This window comes from Schistocerca serialis, chromosome 9 (assembly GCF_023864345.2).
Source record: "Schistocerca serialis cubense isolate TAMUIC-IGC-003099 chromosome 9, iqSchSeri2.2, whole genome shotgun sequence".
Taxonomy (NCBI): Eukaryota; Metazoa; Arthropoda; class Insecta; order Orthoptera; family Acrididae; genus Schistocerca; species Schistocerca serialis.
Genome location: NC_064646.1, coordinates 408,230,551 through 408,252,799, shown reverse-complemented (window position 1 = coordinate 408,252,799; position 22,249 = coordinate 408,230,551). Strand labels below are relative to the sequence as shown.

The following is a 22,249-nucleotide window of genomic DNA, read 5'->3' as shown; positions in this document are numbered from 1 at the left end:
ATGTTTGACAGTCAAGAAAATCCTTACCCCAAAAAAATTTTATCTGCCAATGAGAAAAACTTCTAAAGTAAAAGAAGAGGATAGGTAGCTTGGTCGGTAAGAGTACTCCGTGCGAAATACAAAAATTCTGGGTTCGAGTCCTGGTCTGGTATACACTGTGCCAGGAAGTTTCAAAGCAGAGCACACTCCAATATAGAGTGATTCATTTTGGATTCTAACACGCTTCCCATTGAGAGAGACTGTGGAGAGAGAGGCACGCTGTAATAACACTGTGTGTTGGCCAGGAGGAGGTGAGGTGGTTTCAGCAGCCCCACGTCACCCTACGCCGGCGCTGGTGTGTTTCAGACGGAGCAGTTCACCGTGCTGTGGATCCTGTTCGCCAGCATCGTGCTGGGCAACGCCGCCGTGCTCGTCGCGCTGCTCGTCAACAAGGCGCGCAAGTCGCGCATGAACTTCTTCATCATGCACCTCGCGCTCGCCGGTGAGTCTACAGCAGATATAGCGCAGATTTAGAGCCTCAGTGCTATAAGAACCATGTTCTGGTGAAGTGCCGGAGTCTCTTCTTTTCCTTTGTTTTATCTCCTTCCCCCCATACGGGCAGGGATATGGCTGTAGCGGTACCGTCAAGCCACTGTTCAGCCAAAGGCTTCGTACAAGGAACGCAACAATTATTTTCTCCGCCAATTTCGGTTGAAAAAATGCGAAATTTATTGTGGGACGTAGTAGAATATTCCTACCTCAACCTCTATAGCTTCATGAAGTTCAGATAGGTGGAGTCGCTATACATAACCTTCAAAATGGCGTCTGTGACTGAGGTGCGTTGCAAGCAGAGAGCTGTCATTGTGTTACTTTTGGCGAAAACCAGGGCATCGCAGATATTCCTAGGCGCTTCCAGAATGTCTTCTGAGACCTGGCAGTGACGAAAAGCGCGGTGAGTCGTTGGGCGAGACATCTATCCCTATCACGTACCTGTCCGATCTCCCGCCTGCCGGCCGGCTGCACACAGCTGGGACTCCTGCAGTGTTGCAACGTGCGGACACTCTCATTCGATAAATGTAACTCCATCTTGGGCCGAGGGGCGTTGGACAGCGTCTGGTCGATGAAATTTAATAATACTGTTCCAACAGCCCTGATTTTGATTTGATTTTATTAAGCAAACAATTTCATCGTTCGAATTACGAGATCTTCTGGCCTGTCACATGGAAGACACCAAGTACCTCTCTTGTTTGTATAAGACAGGGCACCAATTTTCGTATTTGGTTCCGTAGATGTCCGAACTTCATGTGTTCTCTTCACACATTTGACAGCAACATGCTCAAGCTCGTGAAATTCTGATATCTACGGAACCAGATACGAATATTGGTGCCCTGTCTTGCACATGAGCAAGTGGTGATTGGTGTCATTAATGCGACTGGCGTGAAGATGACGTAACTGGAGCGTCGGAACTGGTCGTCTAATAAAACAAAATCAAAATAACAGCTGTTGGTACAGTATTATCACTGTCATTCAAGTTGATCGACCGATCACGACCAAACAGCTCGCTCCTGAACTGGATGTCTCTGTTGCTAGCACTGACCCTCTGGACCAGCAGTTGGGCTTCTCAAAGATGTGGGCCCATTGCGTTTTCCTGGGGTCTCGCACCTTCCGACTTCCATCCGTTTGGCCCAATGAAGGATGCACTTCGCGAGAAGCAGTATATGAATGATGGGAAGTTTATTGATGCAGCAAGACGTTGGCATCAACGTCGATCACGAATGGCACCAAGACGGCATACAGGCCCTCCTAGTAACGTAGCGTAAGGCCGTCGCATTGCGAGCTAACATCCGAAAGATGTTCGGGCTCACATGTGGTTCCTCTTCGTGGAGATGTCTTGGTTCAGGCTCGTCTAGGGGTTGAACCGCACGTGTCGCATTACACGCCCTAAATTAGACACTTGTGACCATTTGGTTAAATTGTCTGGCTGATGGCAAGTTTGCGATGTACAAAGATAAAATAACATATAACAACAGTAATAATAATATCGTTAACTAAATTAACGACCCATAAATGATGAAGGCCAGACAGTTGAGATTTGGTTAGAATAAAGTTTATTCAGAAATCAAACTAATAGCGAAGGTGGTTGTATTTAGAGTTACTGTTACACTCGAGCGCATATCTATTTGACATAGTTCTATCATTCACAATCCCATCGCGAAATACAAATTATCTACGCCCAAAGTTACAGTTCACAACAAGCGCGCGGCTGCTCACCGCTCAGAGACCAAGTCCCGCGATACCACACAACACGAAATTTTCTTAGTCGTGTCACTTCCTAGCTGCCTAAGACCGACCGTCCGCTTTCGCGTCTCAAACCGAACTGTATACCCTTTGGTGCCTCCAGCCGAACTGTACTCTTTGCTCTCTAGACCAGAACTGACCTCTGCCCGTCTCCGACCGCGTTTCCCGCGCGCCGAGCATCTTCGCTCAACTGACTAGCCCCATTCCCTTTCCTGAAGCCTTCCATCTGATTGGCTACAGCTTATTCTACATTTCTTTACATTTTAACATATTTTAATAATCAAAACTTGACCACTTTCACGCTCTAAATAAAGTAACAATAATATCCATTACATAATAAACGTTAAATTCTTTTATATAAAACCAACACAATATTCTTCTTAACTTTGATGTCACGGCCAGTAGCCTTGCACCAATGTACTTTCTGATAAATAAATGAAGAACAAAAGTAACTACTATGCACTAAACTTTACAACAAATATTGTGTTACCTAATGATTCAATAAGGTGTCATGCTGTCATCGTTCAATGTGTTTTGTGTGGAGGGAATGATGACCTGATGCTTATCTGAAAATACTGATAATTTAAATTTCCTACATCTTTTAAACAAACAAAGTTACAAAGTTGATATTTACTACATTTGTCATTTTATGATGTGCTTCTATATGAAATGTCGATCGTTAAATCGTCCAAAGCGTTCAGGTTTTAGCATTCAGGTCTTTGTTACAAAACTTGTTAATTTCATTTTAACAGTAAATCCTATACTATTATAGATATGATCAGTATTCGAGTTTTATTGGGATCACCATGAAAATTTATGAAGGATGGTAGATCAAAATGACTGTGACTTAATTCCCTGATTTATTACAGAATTAATCAGTTTTCATAAATGTTTCCCTTTGTGGCCGATCTTAGGTCCGCCATATTGAACACTACTACGTCTCCCTGGGCACAAAACCCTTCGACTGGAATTCCCTATGAGGTAGGTTCTCGTCTGTCTCACTCGCACACTACAGCGCTTATGCCTCAATAGAAAATAGACGTCTGTGGGTTTCCCCACCTCGTGGTGAATCTGCGCCCTTTGTGGCAACCGGTCCTGAGCGATAAGGTTCGTTTCACAATTTCTGAAGGCTGACTCTTTATGAGAGCGCAGTGCTCTTCAACTGACAGCATTGGACGAAAAATCTAGGTTTTGTAGCCAGAAGAGTGTGGAATTATATGGCGTATCGAAATCCTGAATAAAACTAACTTGCTTTCAGAAAAAAATGTCTTGCATTACTTACTGAAAGCCTCTGGTACATACACGAGTACGGAAACAGTAACTTAAATGAAGAAATATTTACAAATTATTTTAAATTTCATGAAGGTTTTTTTACGTAAAATACGCTGAATTTCCTTCCTTTCTTTTAAATTATAACAGAAAAAAGCTAAAAGGAAAATTCGAAAGAACTTCAGAGTCACAGAAGCCATCCCACTCTAAGACCATTTCACAATAAAACTGGTGAATTGTTAGAATGGTTTGCTGCAGACACAGTTGTGCTGCGGTACGAAAACGGGTGCATAAAATTGTGGGAGTGAAGTAGCACGCCAGTTGGATACGCACTCCAAACTTGAAATGACCGGGACATTGCGATTCCTCTGGACGAAACATCTAAATTGCACTCAAGTTCACAGTGGAATTCAGGCGGTGTGTGGACTGAATGTGGTGTCGCATACAGCCCTAGCGAAATGGTGGCAACATCTTGTCCAGGGCGGGGGAGACGTAGGTAGTGGTTATAGGGAGGGAAGGACGGTGACGTCGACAACAGACGGCAATGTCCAGGCAATCGAAGAACTCATTCGCAGTAATCGCACAGCGGCTTTCGAATGGCTCGATGATCAAGGAACAGATTTCTATGGTCGAGGAACTGAAGGATTAGCTGAATGTTCTGACCGTTGTTTACAAACAGCTCATCATTGTGTCGAGAAATAGTGTCATGTATCTCATTTTTAATTGTAGCGCAGCATTCAATAAAAACCACTCGGCCTGCTATACTAATGCGTAACTTACTTTCTGAAAAACTGGTGTAAAAACCTCAAGAACACATTTAAAACACTTTGCAGAAAAGATGACAAGAGGAGCACTGAGCATTCTATAAAGGTTGTACCAGCGGTGGGAAAAAATTGTTTTTGGGTAGCGGGAGGAAGTTAGATGTTTAGTGGGACAGAAAGGCGTGTGTATAAGTACAGACCTCTGATAGGAAGTATCGATGGATGGTGAGAAAGGAGTAGCTTGAGAGGGGGTTTCGGGAGGCGTCGGGGGGGGGGGGGGGGGGGGGGAATATGAAAGGGAAAATGTGTGGGAGAGAAAGGTAAAGGGGGAAGCCATTATGACATGTGATAGGGGGCCTGAAATTACAGTTGATAGAATGGATAAATATCGGGACGTATTTCATTGTGTGGGAGAGGCAGACGGTTAAAATTTCGTTGAGAGATGATGGGGAGTATGTAGGTGTAGGGTTAGTGGAATTTGTTAGTATAGGGTAACAGGATTAGAAATTAGAGAGGAAGAACAAGACTATTAAGGTCAGTTTGCAGATTATATAATTTGTACGCAGGTGTTCACTGTGAGTGCGAAGAAGGGGAACTTTGAAGAGAACTGGAGTCTCGCAGTTCGTCTCGTCAGCGGCGCTGTACATTTAAATCCTCACGATAGTCCCTCAGTCACCGGATGTAACAGTCCCCGTCCATAGCTGCCTCTCGAAATGCGGTATGTCTTTCCTGTTTTAAGGTTTCCGATGAATATTGCCAAGCAGCACTCACAGTAAACCCACATTCCTGCCGGCCGAAGTGGCCGTGCGGTTAAAGGCGCCGCAGTCTGGAACCGCAGGACCGCTACGGTCGCAGGTTCGAATCCTGCCTCGGGCATGGATGTTTGTGATGTCCTTAGGTTTAACTAGTTCTAAGTTCTAGGGGACTAATGACCTCAGAAGTTGAGTCCCATAGTGCTCAGAGCCATTTGAACCAAACCCACATTCCGATTAAAGAGATTTGGTATAACTGGAATTTCAATTGTCTCCTTAGTAATACTTTTCCAGAAACTACTCGCTGGGGACCGTGTACATGTGTGCATGTTGGTGGGTGTGTGTGTGTGTGTGTGTGTGTGTGTGTGTGTGTGTGTGTGAGAGAGAGAGAGAGAGAGAGAGAGAGACTGTGTGTGTTGTTTTAGCTCCCAGACATTCAGCTTCACCAACCGCTGGGACGCAGTTACGAAGTTTGACTTCTCACAAGAGTTTATGTCTCCGTTAATTCGATAAGCAGCCGTTCAGACTGCGGTTGACAAATGGCGAAGCCCTTTTGTTCCTCCCCTTCATTGCTGTGATTTATTCTCCATGATGGTCCTCCACTCGCTTTAAAACGGATGTAAATTACTCAGACGAATTAGCCTGCCAGTTCCACAAATGATGATAAATGAGCATCTGAGAATCTCCTGTTAATCCTATTGTTGTCAATTTAGAGTACCGCGCCGCCGGCACCAACATTCGCTTTTCGAGCTGAGAATCCTGCCCATCAAACACATTTTAAATGGCCCTGCGCATTCTTTTAGTATCGTTCAGGATCAAATGTGTTTGTTTATCGCAGTTTCATTACGTTTTTACGTCCTTGAACGGTATCTATTTCACTATAATTTTTTTTATATTTTATGTACTAGTTTACAGTAGAATGGGAGGAATGCCTGACGATGATCCTATAAAGTCGGAATTCGTCATAAAATGAAAGAAAAAAATTGCAATAAAAGACGTTTCGTATTTTACAAGTCTTTGCCGGAAGGTACACCTCGTACCACAATTATTTTGCCCCCTCCTTATTCCATACCCAAATGGTCTGTGTAAAGAACGATTGTCCACAAGCCTCTGACTGCGCTCTAATTTTGCTAATTTCCTTTTTGAAACTTAACATGCACGGAATTTCAACGCTAAATTTTGAAAGGCCTCGGCTATCTGCGCCGACTCCTTTTAGGGTAACATTAAACTCACATCTCAGGCTCACGTTACGTCATTTTGACGTCTCACCCTATGTCCAAGGCGTCAGCTGTCATCGTTGGTAACTTGGGACATACCATATTGGATTTAGCAGTTTTTAAATTAAGGTCGTATTTCGTGAATCTTGTATAATAACTTGTATCTTGTGAATAAATGCCGATTGAAAACCACAAGATAACGAGGATCTCTCGACACGCATCCGTATTGGTACAGTTTGTTGAAATGAAATGACGAATAATGTCATATTTGTTGTTAAAGAATTTTCGTATTTGACTGTTTTCATGTCATAGCTTACACATTATAAAAGTGTGCGATTTCAAGGCTACGGCACATTTAACATGAATAAAAACAGCCGTTTCAGGTACGATTTGTTACAATTAAACGACATGTAGTGACATGTAGGAGTCAAATGTTTCGCGAATTCATTAAAATGGAGTTAGAATCTGTAAAGCAGATAGTTCGTCTCATGCTGGTTTCATTTTTTCACCTTGGCGTTCCTAAAATATTCTGGGACTTTCTTATTGATTTAATACAAGTATTGTCTATAATATTCGATGTTACGTACTTATAACAGCTCTCTCTTTCTCTCTCTCTCTTTCTGTCTCCGGAGTAAGCCGGCCGGTGTGACCGTGCGGTTCTAGGCTCTTCAGTCTGGAACCGCGCTACCGCTACGGTAGCAGGTTCGAATCCTGCCTCGGGCATGGATGTCTGTGATGTCCTTAGGTTTGTTAGGTTTAAGTAGTTCTAAATTCTAGGGGACTGATGACCTCAGATGTTATGTCCCATAGTTCTCAGAGCCATTTGAACCATTTTTGTCTCCGGAGTAAGTTATCACTGTCAATAATTTACAAATTAAGTGTGAAAAATGCAAATGCGAAAAACATTCAGCGCATTGATCATCTGATAAAAGAAGTTACCACTGCGAACAAAAGTTTGATGAGGTTGACATATCTGCAAAAGAATGAAAAGGTAACTTAGACGCCTGTAGTAACAAACAAGAATGTCATCAGTTAAAGTACCTCTTTAACCACCATATGACGTTCTACCTCATATTATTACAACAAATTGTACCAATAGCATTGCGTTTTCGAGAGATCGCTGATGTGCTGATGTTTTGAAACAGCATTTATTCATTGGCGTAAGTTAAATAAGCTTCCGCTTTAATTCGTCTGCTAGAATTGCTACCCACCCATTCCAATTACCGGCCGACTCCTGAAATCAATTTTCTAAGTTTCTACAAATAAACATGTTGCTGAGACATCTTAATGAACAATGTTGGATACACATGTGTACATAACTGGATTCAGTGCTGGATGGCTTCAATTTGATGCCTGTAAATCAGCAGTTGATGAGCGCGTATTAGGAAACACAGTTAGAACCAATTCTTCAGTATGTTCCAAAATTAAATTTTTAAAAACGCTTTAATGTCTCCCTTATCCATAGCCTAGTCGAAAGGAAAGCATTATCGACATTCATAAACGACGTAATTTCGAACTAAATGTATCACCCAGTAAAGAAAAAATGTAGCCTCCAGTTTTCTCTAATTGAGGCGAATGTTATTGTTTTCAACGGCATTGCGCCTTGCGTGTTGCGAACCGAACGATGTGAAAGTTTATAGACAGCTCTTCCCGTCTTCAACAAAGCAGGTGACGTCAAGAATATTTCGTGTGCACCTTACGTGTTACCCCTCCTTTTACATGCGTGCAAGTGCGGCCTGCGCCTGTCTTCTGTTACCTTCCATAGTACAGTGCTCTGACTTGGTTGAATGCAACTGTCATCTCTGTGTTGCCGTGCATGGAATCTCTCGTGGAACTCAACGTCTCTTGATTTTTGAGAGCCAGTCAGAGGTTACGCTATCAAGGGAGAACGTAGTCAAGGCAGTAGACACACTTGGCCGCTAGATTCTGTGTGGACGCTGATCTTCCGTTTCATAATGCCTGGCTGAGTCCGCTTTATGTTCATGGCTTAAACCGCATTTCCGAGCGTACTGCACTCATAGTTCCGACTGGACGTGATCTTTTTTATTTATGTTTCTTGGGAGCTGATTTCTCGCGTCACATGGTTGTTTAAATTGGATTGAACACAATATTCCTTTGTGTTAGGTGAGGAAACATGAGCCCACGTGAATACAGATATGTAGTTGTGCTTCTCATATCCATGAACCCTCGAGCAAGTCAGTCCCTCTCTCTCTCTCTCTCTCAGTTAAAGGTAGGAAGAGCGACTTAATTTCATTATTTTTTTATCTTGTTATATGCAGACGCTACTGATAAATTCTGATGCAGTATTGAGACAAATTTTAATTACATACATCAGGTTTCCTATCTCGTAAAGAATTTTTTTGGAACACCACAAACTGTTTCTAGAGCACTTTGAATTTACCTTTTCATCAGACTAATAAGTTTCCTTTTTTGAACTTTCCAACCACGTGGATATTATGTATGTACCAGTACTCGGTTTCCTCATGACACCTGGTTCTTTTTGATTGTTTTGCTTCACTGGAAAAAGCATTTCCTTTGCTTCGCCATCATTCATCTCCTGTCTTTCGTAGGATTTTCAACTATCAGGTAAACCGATGTACATAGTTCGGAGCAATGACGCCTTCAGATCAATACCTTAAACATAAATTTCGCCATAGTTTGTTAGGATTTGAAAGATCTCGTTCTGAGTTATTTGTTTTGATAGCACGGATTTGGTTCACAACATGAAGCTCGTTAATTAGTCATGCATTAATGTAACAGCAGTTCTGGTCAGAATTTATCAATCCGTTTCTTTCAGGAGCTTTTACGTGAAATTTCCCTTGCACTTAGAGAGCACTATCGTTGCCGTTAGAATTTCCGCTCAGATTGCGTTATCATGGCGACATGACTGAATATTAGCTGCAAATTAGAGTAAGACTCGTCTCAAAATATTAATTGAACGTTTTGTAATATTTTTCAAGTCGACGTCAGGTTTCCAACCTCCCTGTGTTGTTCAACGCCTCTCTGGTAACCTCTGCCACTAGAAATTTTAATTTTAAATTAACAACAGCGTAAGTTGCAATGTTTACCTAGATATATCTAGGTTTCAGTTGGTATAACCCAACCATCTTCAGAATAAAAGGACCTACGATTTGTCCGTAATGGACAACGTCAAAAACTATAAAAGTTCCTTTTATTATGAAGAAGGTTGGGTTATCCCAACTGAAACCTAGGGAAATCTGGGTAAACATTTCAACTGAGGCTGTTGTTAATTTAAAATTAATATTTATACAGTTGCTAACAGGGTCGCGAAATGTTGAATATATTAAAATTTCTGCCACTAGAGTTTATCGAGCGTTCCCTTATGCTCTCGCGCTTCGTTGAATCTTCTCTCTTCTATTTGTCCAACTTGATAATGTTCCCAGACTGATGAGCAATACTCATGGTCTGTGGCATGAGTGTTTTGTAACCCACTGCTTTTGTGGATAAATTTGAGTTCCTTAATATTCTTCCAATTAAACTCTGCCTGGCACATGTTTTCGGTATTACTAGTACTGGGACCCTTACACCTTACGGGGCTCTAGACTGTTATGCCTAAGTATTTTACGGTTGTTAGTGGTTCGAGAAATTTATCGAGAATAGGCCAATCGAACAGTGATGGCGTTCTCGGTCTGTGGCGGGTCATGGCCCATCGAACATAGGCCGGTGTGAGGTGGAGCGTACACCATTAAGTTAAGTAGTGCTTTTGACTTTGTACATACGTACTCTTTGTGTTTTCCTTTTCTTTTCATTTATAAATGTATAGCTATGGTGTTCTTTTAATCATTGACAAAGGTCTTTTTAGGCACTTGTGGGTTTTATTGTTGTTCTGAAGAAGGTGTAGTTATCTACGCGGAAACCTGGGTTAACACTTAACACTAGGTGCTTTTTTCGCAATCGAGGAGGGTTTTTAGTTTTTTAATATATTAACCAACGATTGCTGACGCGCTGTGATGTTGAAGGTTCTTCGTTCTCGGTCTATTTATGCTCAGTGTGTTGAAACGTTCCTTCCGTCCGCTCCTCGGCGTTCGTAGTATCATACAAATTTTCACAAGTGGGCACAGCTAGATACCATCAACTTTTGGCGGTGTGTGCCATTCAAGAGGAATTATGTCGTGTATTGCTCGATATTTATTCTGAATCGTTTATTGGCGGATACGATTTCTCTGCACTGTTGACATGCGAAATCACTATAACAAAGGGTCACAAGCCTCGCTTTGACCCATGAGACATGGTTAAATCTCTGACTATTTTGAATTCAATCATTAAGAAGGTTGTAGCTATGTAACTACTCTCACGAACATTCAGAGATTCAACTACTGGACCAGAATATGTACATCACGAACAATTCATATACCGCCTCCAGCTGGCTCCTAGCAACTTCCGCCGATAAATTGCACAAGAGCAAAACTGGAATAAAAATCAAAGTCATAAGGAAAAAGTTGCAACAAAATACCTCATTCACATTTGCATGGAAACAAATGAAATTTATTGGCTTGTATGAAAACCTCACCAAGACAATCTCTGTCTCTAGATATCACTGTCCAGCGGTGTACTTGCCTCCACAACCTAATTTGAGGTCCTTGTCCAGTGAGTGTCTGCACACTCACTAAATGACAATGCTCACATAGAAAACTGGCATTATTCAACTCGAAATCAATCTGCGCCAATAGGAACGCAAATAGATATACTTAAAATTTTCCCTGCTGCAAGAAATAATCCAGTTACTTGTAAGGAACCACATTCTCCTGAATTTTCATATAACCCGTCCGTCCAGAAAATTCTGAGATTGATTTTGTTGCTGGTGTATAACTGATGTCAGCGCAATAACTAATGAATGAACTTGAACTAACGGTTGTAAATAGCAGATGTGTATTCGACCAGTGTTAAGTAGTGGACGTGCGGCCGTTGTGTGTCAACGTCGTTGTGTCATAAATTTCAGTGGGAAAACAGCTCTAAATCAAGTTTTCAAGACATTCTCCAGAATGTTCTGAAGAGGAGAAAAGTGTGCAAGAAGTTTGTCCTACACACCTTGACTCCCGGAGAGAAACAACAGATCGTAGGCGCCTGCCGCAACTTGATCTAAATTAAAAACGTAGACAGTTCTTTTCTGTAAGAAACTTACTCACTTGCCACAAAACGGCAAAGTACAGAAATTCACAAGAGGAGTCAACAATTTGAAGACATATTCGACACTCGACCTATCCAAAAACAACCAAAAACAACGTTACTGATAGTTTCGTATGGTTGTATAAACATTCTGACCAAGTGGGGAAAGGCTATGTAGAACGCCAGAAACATTAAAATCATCTTCCTAACTTTTCTTTATTCTTTATTAATCCACTCTCCAAATATTTTGGACTAATGGGGTACATTACAAAGCCACCATCTCCACCCCAGAAGGCCACGTCTTCTATATATCACGAGCAGTGCCAATCGACTCACCAGTTTCTCAAGACGCAAACCACTCCCCAAAATTGGTTACCATTCACGCCTTTCAGCCAATAGGAATCGGGATCAGAATTCAGGCAGTCTTACTCGCCATTTCATGCTCCCGCTTACTGCACATCTGTGAAGTGTTGCTTCCTGCTATTTTCTCTGCAGCAGGTGTTGAAAATCATGGATAAATAACTCGACCTTCAATCGGTATCGTAGGTTAAACCACTATCCATTCAGGGAAAAACCAGCCTATTATATCCACTCTGGTGAAACCTCTTTCCCTGCTACACACTGTAGCCACAGAAACGAGCAATCAGGTACGTTCCGAAAATAATATGTTGCAAAGCTACGTTTATTAAAGTTCAGTATAAACCGTCAGTCGCTGCACAAATCGTCGATCATCTGCAGCTATTCCAGTATTTCGAAATAGTCTTCTTTTCTCAATCTTCCTATAAGCAACAGCATCATCCGCGAGAAGCCTCACAGAGCTTTCGGCGTTATCCACTAGCGTTTAAAACTCTGCTGGTCGCTTGATGCAATACAGACCTGTAGTCATTGTCAAGTGAAAGATTTCTATGAGGGAACGAAGGTGAGATTTTGCTTCAGCGTCCGGCAGAATGTTACAGTAGATGGAAAAGAAACGGACAGTTAAAGCTCTGGTGCGCATGAAGATTTTATCGACAGTGTAGTTTACTTCATGACCATTCAAATGAAATGTACTTCGTTTTCCCGGGGTGGGTTGTACCCGACGACTGAATGATCCATAAACGAACTGTTTTTTAATTAAAATGGAAGTTTACTGTGAAGGAACAAAAGAAAGATTGGCCTTTAACGCCTCTTGCAGTAGATGAGCAAGTAAACGAACAGTAACTGCCCTAGTGCACGGAAAGATACTACTGGTAGTGTAGTTTTCCTGTAGTTTTCTTCATGGCCTTTTCAATGAAACATAGTGAAGTGTCACAAATAAAATAAAAAAGTAAACGTTCGACACTTCTTGCCACCTGTAAAGGAAGGAAGTTAATTTATCTTCCCATCAGCGTTGGCGAACGTGCAGTGTTAGGAGTGCTAGACTTTGGCTGCAGTTTGTTTGAAGAACCATCTCGGTATGCGCCCTCAGTGACTTCTCATCCCACAAAAAATTTAATCTCTTTGTATGGATGACATTTGAAAAGACACATGTCGTCCTGAAAGCGAGTCCAATAAAATCTTAATCATTGAGCCACATCACTGTTTAGTGAGATATTGGCGATAGAAACAAAAAAAAAATGGCTCTGAGCACTATGGGACTTAACATCTGACGTCATCAGTCCCCTAGAACTTAGAACTACTTACACCTAACTAACCTAAGGACATCACACACATCCATGCCCGAGGCTGAATTCAAACCTGCGACCGTAGCTGTCGCGCAGTTCCAGACTGAAGCGCCTAGAACCGCTCGGCCACATCGGTCGGCTCCTGATCTTACTCTTCGATTTCAACGAATGCACCAGGGAAAGAAACAATCACTATGCGTGCATAACGAAAACTTTTTCCAATCAGGAAGCTACACTAATCTCAGATCTTCAGCCCACACTTCAACTTCTAGTTTGCTGTATGCTTCTTTTTCATAAAAGAAGAAAAATAGATTACGCACCGCTTATTCACTCACAATAAATTTTTTTCATTGCTAGTGTGGAAGGGTGGGAAGAGGGGGCGGGAGGGAGTAGAAGGATGGCGGTGGTAAAAGTAATTTAATAAATGAGGACGTCTGTATTTTTCAGTCACTTGCTCCTTCTTAACAACGAGTCATAATTTTTTGCCATTAGTACTACCTACATCGCCAAGAGACTTTTCATCACATATCGTCAGCAACTGCCAACATCTTATCATACAATTACATCAAATATTGTATAAAAATTTTAGGTAATGCATATTGTGAAATCCCTTGTGAGTAAAAGTTTACACTGATATAGAAAACTAATCGTGTGCTAGCAACACATTTTGGATCTAAGCTATAAATTTAATATGTACACCCTCGTTAACCTCAAATGAAAATCAGTGGGTGTTAACAAGCTCATACACTCAATTCAACAAAGTAGGACCTGAGACAGGTGATCACGCAACTCTGTGAGTGCGAACCAAGAATGCTCTGCCACACCGGTGGTGCTATTTATTTTCTCACAGTAGATTATCCACCGATTACCATGGTGACCTCCACCTTTGTGCGAGTGGCTCTCCGGTTGTAGACGAGATGGCGTTGCTCTGACGAGATATACTTCAGTAAAAAGACTGCCAACGAAATTCAAACCGTTATCAACCTCTAATTGCAGAATCAATTTCATATTAAATTGGCGTGCGAATTTTCAGTATTATGCATACATTGTCAATTAACAACCGTGAAATTCACCCACCAAACTTAGAAAATCTGAACTGGGTTTCAGAAGTTCGAAGTTATATGGGTGAGATTTTACAGCTATTGGTTGCCAATCTATACATAATATTTCTCGTTATTGCATCGAACTAGGTACTTCAACATTTTTTTAAATATTATAGATCCTTAATAAATGACAGTAATTATAATACGAGGGAGAGTAAGAAAGTTAATAGAGTAAAAAGTGATCTGAATGTATGTAATGATAATGTACAGTCCTGACTGAGACGTGGTATTTACTTGTATTAGGAAAAACATGGAAGGGAGGACCCACCAATCTAACTTTCTTTTCACACTACCAGTTTATTTAACAATATATAATCATAAATTTATTCACAAATTAACAAATTTGTGAAATGCGTAACCTTTTGCAAGAGAAACAGATGACGTATTTTTTTTTTTTTTTTTTTTTTAATTCAGAAACTGTATGTCGAAAGGTTTGGGGTTAAGATGCGCACCTATGCTTAAAGGTTAAACAAATTAGGGAACAATTATGTCACTGATAAGGCTTGCTTAGCAACCTTTTCATTGCAATCAGCAACCAAAGTGCGACTGGATCCCAACCCGTCCCTTTTGACAATCTTATTCTGACCTAAGCCCTGGTGACAGTTAGCTGTTAATATATCAAAAGTTAAACTGCTTCTCAGTTATGAAGGCAGCTCTGAAGAAAAGTTTTATAACGTTACGTTTGAGCACTTATTACAAGACAAAAATGACCCCGTCTTTCAAAGACAGGAACGCACAGCTTAGTACAACAGGTAGTTCAGATTATCTCAAATGCAATTGCAATCAAGGAATTGAAACGGTTAACATCTAAATCTAACGACAAGGCAATGAGGGCTGTCGAACTGCACATAGCTCCATGCGTCGTCATGAACAAAGTGATGTTAATAGCGACACGTTGTTGACGGTGAGGTGTCCGAAAGCGCTTGACACTCTTAACTGCAGTTTATAAAAAACCACCTGCCAAGAGAACGATGGTTGATAGGTGGTTGGAAAACCTTTTAGAGTGCAAGAATACTTCGAATTATCATATAACGTTTGGAGTTCAGATTCTGTTGAGAAATCTCTTATTCCAAAGAAATTAGTTCTGAATATGGATTACGGAATGATTTGCGTTATGGGCATTAGTTGTCTCAGATACTAACGAGAGAGCTAACATTTTGAAATGTCACTTATTGTAAGAAATCTGAGGTTACAAGCGTTGATATTTATAGTACCGCGGTATTAATTTGCGTCGAGTTAGTGTGGTACACATCAGTCGTCACTTGTGATACCCATTTTGAATAGTCGAACGACTGTGTCCGCAGCTCGTGGTCTAGTGGCTATCGTTGCTGCCTCTGGATCACGGGGTCCCGGGTTCGATTCCGGGCCGGGTTGGAGATTTTCTCCAGCCGAGTATTGGGTGTTGGTGTTGTCCTCATCATTCCATCACCACAATCATCATTCATGACAGTGGCTCGACTGAACTGTATAAAAAATTGGACTTTGTAAAAAGTGGGACATTGTACGGGAGCTGATGGCCGCGCAGTTGAGCTCCCCACAAACCAAACATCATCATCATCAAACGACTGCACCGAAAAGTGATTAGAGGACCCGTAAGTTGTGTGGGTTGCGCGCTAATCAGGCGGTACGCAATTCAGGTGGTTAAAAGGTTACTTTATTTAGGCTATTTCATGCTGCTAAATTTTTATGTGAAGTGTATTACTACTTTCATATCTGCTACTTCTCATTACCTTTACTCTCAATCTATAGCTGTAGTCATTAGTTTGACCATTCCATATAAGATGACAGGCAGTTTTTCTTGTCTTTCACTCTGGTTCTAGTTTGAGCAGGCTATCTTATCTATGACACCCTTCCACCCTGAATTTTAATCCTTCTCCTGAACATTTCTTTTCTTTCTTAATCGCTTCTCCGGCGTATAGAGAGAACAGTAGACACAAAGAAGTCCCTGTTCTGCATCCTTCCCAATCTGAGCACTTTGTTCTTGGTATTCTATTGTTATTTTTCCCTCTTAGTTCTTGAACATCATTTTACATTGTCGTTTCTGCGAATTTATAAATCCTATGAAGGTGTATCGATTTTTCTCAAGTCTTGGTTCCATTATCAAACGTAACGTCAGAACTGTCTCTTTGGTGCCTTTACCTTTCCTAAAGCCAAATGCATTGTCAACTAACAGATCATTTTATTTTCCATTCTTCAGTGTATTGTTATTGTCAGGAACTCGGTTGCATGAGCTGTTAAGCAGATTGTTTTGAAACTCCTCACACTTACCTGCCCTTGCTGTGTTCTGGACAGTGTATATGATATTTTTCTGTAAGTCTGCAGTCTCAAAGGCTCTGCTTCACCAACTTGAATAGTCGTTTTGTTACCAGTTCGCCATTGATTTTTAAAATCTAAAATATGTCTTAAAAGAAGCCTCCAAAGTTTTGTTAAATTCTGACTATAATACTGCATTCGCTGTGTTTTCCTTATCGGTAACCCATTTCTTCCCATATCACTCATCAGATATTTCCTCCCCCACGTAAAGCTCTGCAGTATACTCGTTTCACCTATCCATCCTGTCCTCTGCATTTAACATTGGATTCCTTATTGTACTCATAATTTTGATGTATGTAACCGAAAGCCGTTTTGATTGTTCTGTGTACAGCATCAGTCCTACCGTCGACTGTTTCTTTTACATTTTTTCGCATTTTTCTTGTAAGCATTGCGTCATGGCTTCTCTACACTTTCTATTTACTTTATTCCTTAGTGACTTATTCCTGTAGTTTTCTAAACATTTTTGTACTTCTTTCTTTCGTCGATCAATTGAAGTATTTCATCCGTTATCCAAAGTTTCTTCCCAATTACCTTGCTCATAACCTTGTAGGCCACTGCACTTAGCAGTCTCCATAATGCGAGCGTTAGGACGCCATCTAGCGTCCTGAATGTTGTCAAGTCCAATGCGAGGAGCTCCGCGTGCCATCAGCGAACTTACAAACCCCTGTTTGCCAGCAGATGGGTTGCCTATGGGCAAACGGTCACGCCAGAACTCCCGCGCCTTGTACCGCAGCTGCAGACATTCCTCAGTTTGTTCCTAAAGAAACTTTCTACAAGCCCTCGCAGTCTGTCAGTATTGTTTTGACATAATACATGGCTACTTCTGAACCTGCCTTTCACCCGATGTGATCTCTCATGCTCGTCCAGTATATGTTGCCTCGACAACATCTGATCAGCTGCTTCAGCTGCCTTTTCTCAGTTGACAACAAACCGTGGGTATCGTTAGTTGCGACTGGTGCCACAGATACACCAACTAAAGACATACCGACAAACTGTCCTCTTTGGCAAACTGTAAAATCCGACATGGCAATAGATCATTTCAACATCACAACGGACGTAGACGCACTGTTAGTTGCTTATCCCTTATATCATTTAAACCATTTTTACCGAACTTCTGTGGAACGGACCAGTGTACGGGGTACGTATACATGATTAGTTTCAGTGGATGGCAGAATTCTGCCCATTTTTGAGTTCCTAACTTGCACTTTGGCCTAAATTTCACGTCAGTAACACTTTTTTCGGCACTACTCATGCAGCTATATGTTTACAACTACGTTTTACAGACTACTAAATGGTTCAAATGTCTCTGAGCACTATGGGACTTAACTTCTGTGGTCATCAGTCCCCTAGAACTTAGAACTACTTAATCCTAACTAACCTAAGGACATCACACACATCCATGCCCGAGGCAGGATTCGAACCTGCGACCGTAGCGGTCGCGCGGTTCCAGACTGTAGCGCCTAGAACCGCTCGGCCACCCTGGCCGGCACAGACTACTAGTTTTAAAGAAAAAATCATGTGCAAAACAGGAGCTGTCCGCGAGAAATGATATTTTTAGATTCAAAATTTCGTTAAATATCTCTTTGTTATTGGAAAAATGATAAACGATTTCTTTGGGGGCATATTTAACTCGTATATGATCCACCGGTGGTTTTAATAATGAATAACTAGCGTCATTTTCTTCTAATGTTGCACATGTGAACATCGCTGGTCTTATTATGCATTATTTATGACAAATTTCGTTAATAATATGTACATCTGTAATTTATTAATAAGGTTTCTTGTCAGAGTTGCAACAGTTTCATTCATTATCGAACCAGCACCTGCATTAGAAGGTACTATGTTATTGACAAAACGTGAAATATAACGTTTTTCAAACATTTTGTGTGCCAGATTACAGCAGTGGAATGAATATTTAATGACCTACCTGCATGTGTAATGTTTCATTGAACATAATACATTTGTTTTTACGTCACATCAAAATAACAAATGTTCTGTATTACGACTGACGTAATACATTCAAAATTCGATAGGCTTCTTTAGTTGTTTACACTGTTCAAAAGTAGTCACTAATAGAAATATCATTTGCTGCTCTGATGAAACCTAGTTAATAAATTACAGATATATTGAGTTTCTGATCCTGATGCCAACACATTGTTGGAATTACGCAGATATGTATATTGTGAAGGTGCAAACCCATGAAGAGGTACCTACAAGATAAGTGACTGCAAGCGAACGCTCCATATAATTTTCACTTCTCGTATTTCTGCAATCAATACATTCTTTGCAAATGTCTGTAACCCGAGAAAGTTATCCCATAAACCATATAAAGAATTACCGAATGGAAATATCCAAAATACGTTAGGAGGTTGATTTGTTTGTTTCCAAGACTAGCACCGTGCAAGTTGGGGAGTGGTTAGCATACTGGGCTTGTGTTCGGGAGGACGATAGTTCAAATCCGCGTCCAGCCATCCAGATTTAGGTTTTCCGTGATTTTCCTAAATTGCTCTAACCAAATGCCGCGATGGTTCCTCTGACAAGGCATGGCCGATTTTCTTCCCCATCCTTGAAACAATCTGAGCTTGTGCTCCGTCTCTAATGACCTCGATTTCGACCTCATAGTAAACCCAGTCTTCCTTCCTAGCAAGATTAGCAAATATGTGAGGAGTACAAGTAGCTGAACATAATTTTTTGAGTAGCTCAGTGGTTTGTTTCTTATAGTTCAAGTTTTAGACAGTATATACACTCAAAAATGCTTACAACGCTTGCAAGGTCCCGTGCAAAACGTTAGACGTAAGGAAGTGAAGTACAGATCATTCAGAAAACAAGTTCTGGAAATGGTGAAGCTATACGAGGCTGTTGATATTCTTTTGTTCCACCCCTGCAGATGGAGTTATAGAAAAATCCATCCCCGACACCTTCGCCCTTGCTGCCCGGTGACCATACTGACGCTGGTGAAACACAACAACGCTCCCGCAGTCGAGATAAGCGGCTGCTCTTCTTCACCCGGTCTCTCCCTTTCCTCTCGTTTTCCTCTGAGTCCTCCTCGCGACTCTCCCTGCCGGATCCCGCCAGCAGATAGAAAACCGACGAGCGCCAGCAGCGCCGCCGACGACGGAAATTGGAACTAGCCCGGACCGACAGCTTATCGCGTTAGACCCGTGCGTCACTTCCGGTCACTCGCTCCCTCTGCTGAGAAACCCCGTGGAATTCCCCTCTCCTGTTTCTTTTTTTTTTTTTTTATCACACTCCCGCTTTTCGTTTTTCACTCCTTCGGCCGCGTTTATCTCCGCAAGTTTGATCTGGTAGAAGCAGACGACGGTCAGGTTCGTGGATTCGCGCAAGTAATGTAGCGGCAAGAAGCTGTGGCAGGAACCACTCACGCTAGCTGCCGGAAAATGCAGTTAAACGGATGCTGCAGTAACCTGTTGCGAGCTGTGAAGGAGAAACAGGTCATGCGTTTTATTTCTCCAAGGACTACATCTACATGACCGCTCTACAGTTCACACTTAAGTGCTTGACTGAGAGTACATCAAACCACCTGCAGACTATTCCTCTGCCGTACCACTCTAACAGTGCATGGGGAAAATGAACACTTAAATCTTTCCATGCGAGCTCCGGTTTCTCTTATTTTAAGACGACGATCATTTCTCCCTATGTTCTTGGGCGTCAACAAAATATTTTCGCATTCGGAGGAGGAAATTGTTGACTTAATTTTCATGAAAGGATCTCGCCTTGTTCTAATGACTGTCACCCCACCTCGCATATCGGATCCGAGAGACCATCTCCTCTATTTAGTGATGCCCTTCTTTGAACTTTTTCGATGCCTTCTGTCAATCCTACCTGTTTAGGTTCCAATACTACAGAGCAATACTCTAGCAGAGAACGGACAAGCATAGTGTAGGCAGTCTATTTAGTACCCTTGTTAGATCTTCAAAGTGTTCTGCCAATGAAACACAGTCTTTAGTTCTCCTTTCCCACAAAATTATTCATGTGATCGATCCAATTTAAGATGTTCGTAATTGTTGTCCACAGGCATTTAGTTAAACTGACAGCCATTATATCTGTGTGATTTATCGTGTAACCGAAATTTAACGGATTCCTCTTAATACTCTTGACGATGATCTCACTTTATATTGTTTAGAATCAACTGTCACTTCATATCCCTATAAACTGTTACACCCAGGTACTTGTATAAGTCGACCGGTTACAGTTATAACTCACTGGTATTTGTAGAATACTACGTTTTCCTTTCGGAATGTGCTAAATTTCACATTACTGAACATTTAAAGAAAGTTGCCGACATTTCCACCACTTTTAAATCTTTTTAAGGGCTGACTGGATATTTGTGGTGTCACCGCCAGACACCACACTTGCTAGGTGGTAGTTTTAAATCGGCCGCGGTCCATTAGTACATGTCGGACCCGCGTGTCGCCACTGTCAGTAATTGCAGACCGAGCGCCGCCACACGGCAGGTCTAGAGAGACTCCCTAGCACTCGCCCCAGTTGTACGGACGACTTCGCTAGCGATGCACACTGACGAAGCCTCGCTCATTTGCAGAGCAGATAGTTAGAATAGCCTTCAGCTAAGTCAATGGCTACGACCTAGCAAGGCGCCATAGCAATTGATAGTTATCGTATGAAGCATGTCTCATCAAGAACGATATATACAAATGATGGATTAAAGTTAAGTATTCCAGAAGCTACGTACTTTTCTTTATAGCATTCATTACGTATCCTGTTTCAGACCTCACGCCATCCTGCGTGAGCTTCTAGCGTGCATTTCGGCCTTCTCATAGCAATATAACAATATTTATACAGCCTTTTACAGAAAGCACTTCATTATTAGTAAAAATCTCTTTCAATCGAAATCCTTGTTATTGATTTACGTGTTTTAACATTGATTCTCAGTGTTACCCTCAAAAGTTTAAACGTTGTGACATGTTTTGGATGTGCACCAATCAAATATTATTGGGTATTTCCTAACTGACACAGGTATTACCTTGCATTTATCCACATTAAATATAAATATACATAAACTGTTTTATCTGTTATGGATATTGTTGAATTCTTTGACTGTAGGTATAATTTTAAACTCGCGTTAGACAGAAAGAAATGACAGCCACAGATTTATATTTCTCAAAAACAAATCTTCAATTGGCTGTAAATGTGATTAGCAGAGTTCTGTATCAGCTTTTCCTGTTTACAGTCCAATCATCCTTATTCGGCGCTTGTGGGAGACAATTAGAAACTGAGGCTCTGAGTCGATTCGTGAGGTGTGTCCACACCTGGAGGGATACCAAGTTTTAAATTGTCTGGCAGCTTCATTATAGCGTGCATGATGCTAGAGAGTAAAAGTTTTATTCATTACTAGCTGCTACCTACAGCTGTGCTCGCGTATCAGTAGTTCTGTTATTACGAGTGTTGGTAAGTAAGCTATTGTAAGTGGAATTTTGTCAGCTGCCCTCACCTGTCTGCCTGTTTTGGTAGACGTAGCTCGTTATGTACTTTCCACTCCACCCCTCCTCAACTGAGCTGCCCCCACACACTATACGTCGGCATGTGTAGCGTCGCTACCGAGCTGTGTGTTCTGAGGGGCATGGGCAGGAGCATGCATCTATGCATCCTTCTGCAGAAGTAGCTTTACATTATACAGCGCGTACATATCCAACAAAAATTGTGTGGAAGTATGGATTAAACAGAAGACTTAAACTTCGTAGCAAATTAAAAATGGGTGCTGGGCTAAGACCCGAACTCAGGACCTTTGCTCTTCTGCTGTGATCTACC

The 22,249-nt window shown here is 41.5% G+C and overlaps 1 protein-coding gene across 1 annotated transcript in view; it reads left to right on the top strand.

The window, feature by feature from the left end:
- Nucleotides 1-349: 349 nt before the first annotated feature.
- Nucleotides 350-22,249, top strand: part of LOC126419016 (cardioacceleratory peptide receptor-like) — a 329,034-nt gene continuing 307,134 nt past the window's right edge. Inside the window, exon 1 of the mRNA XM_050086073.1 lies at nucleotides 350-481. Within this exon, the coding sequence (XP_049942030.1) occupies nucleotides 448-481 (34 nt within the window). The 5' untranslated portion in view covers nucleotides 350-447. The remainder of the gene's footprint in view (nucleotides 482-22,249) is intronic.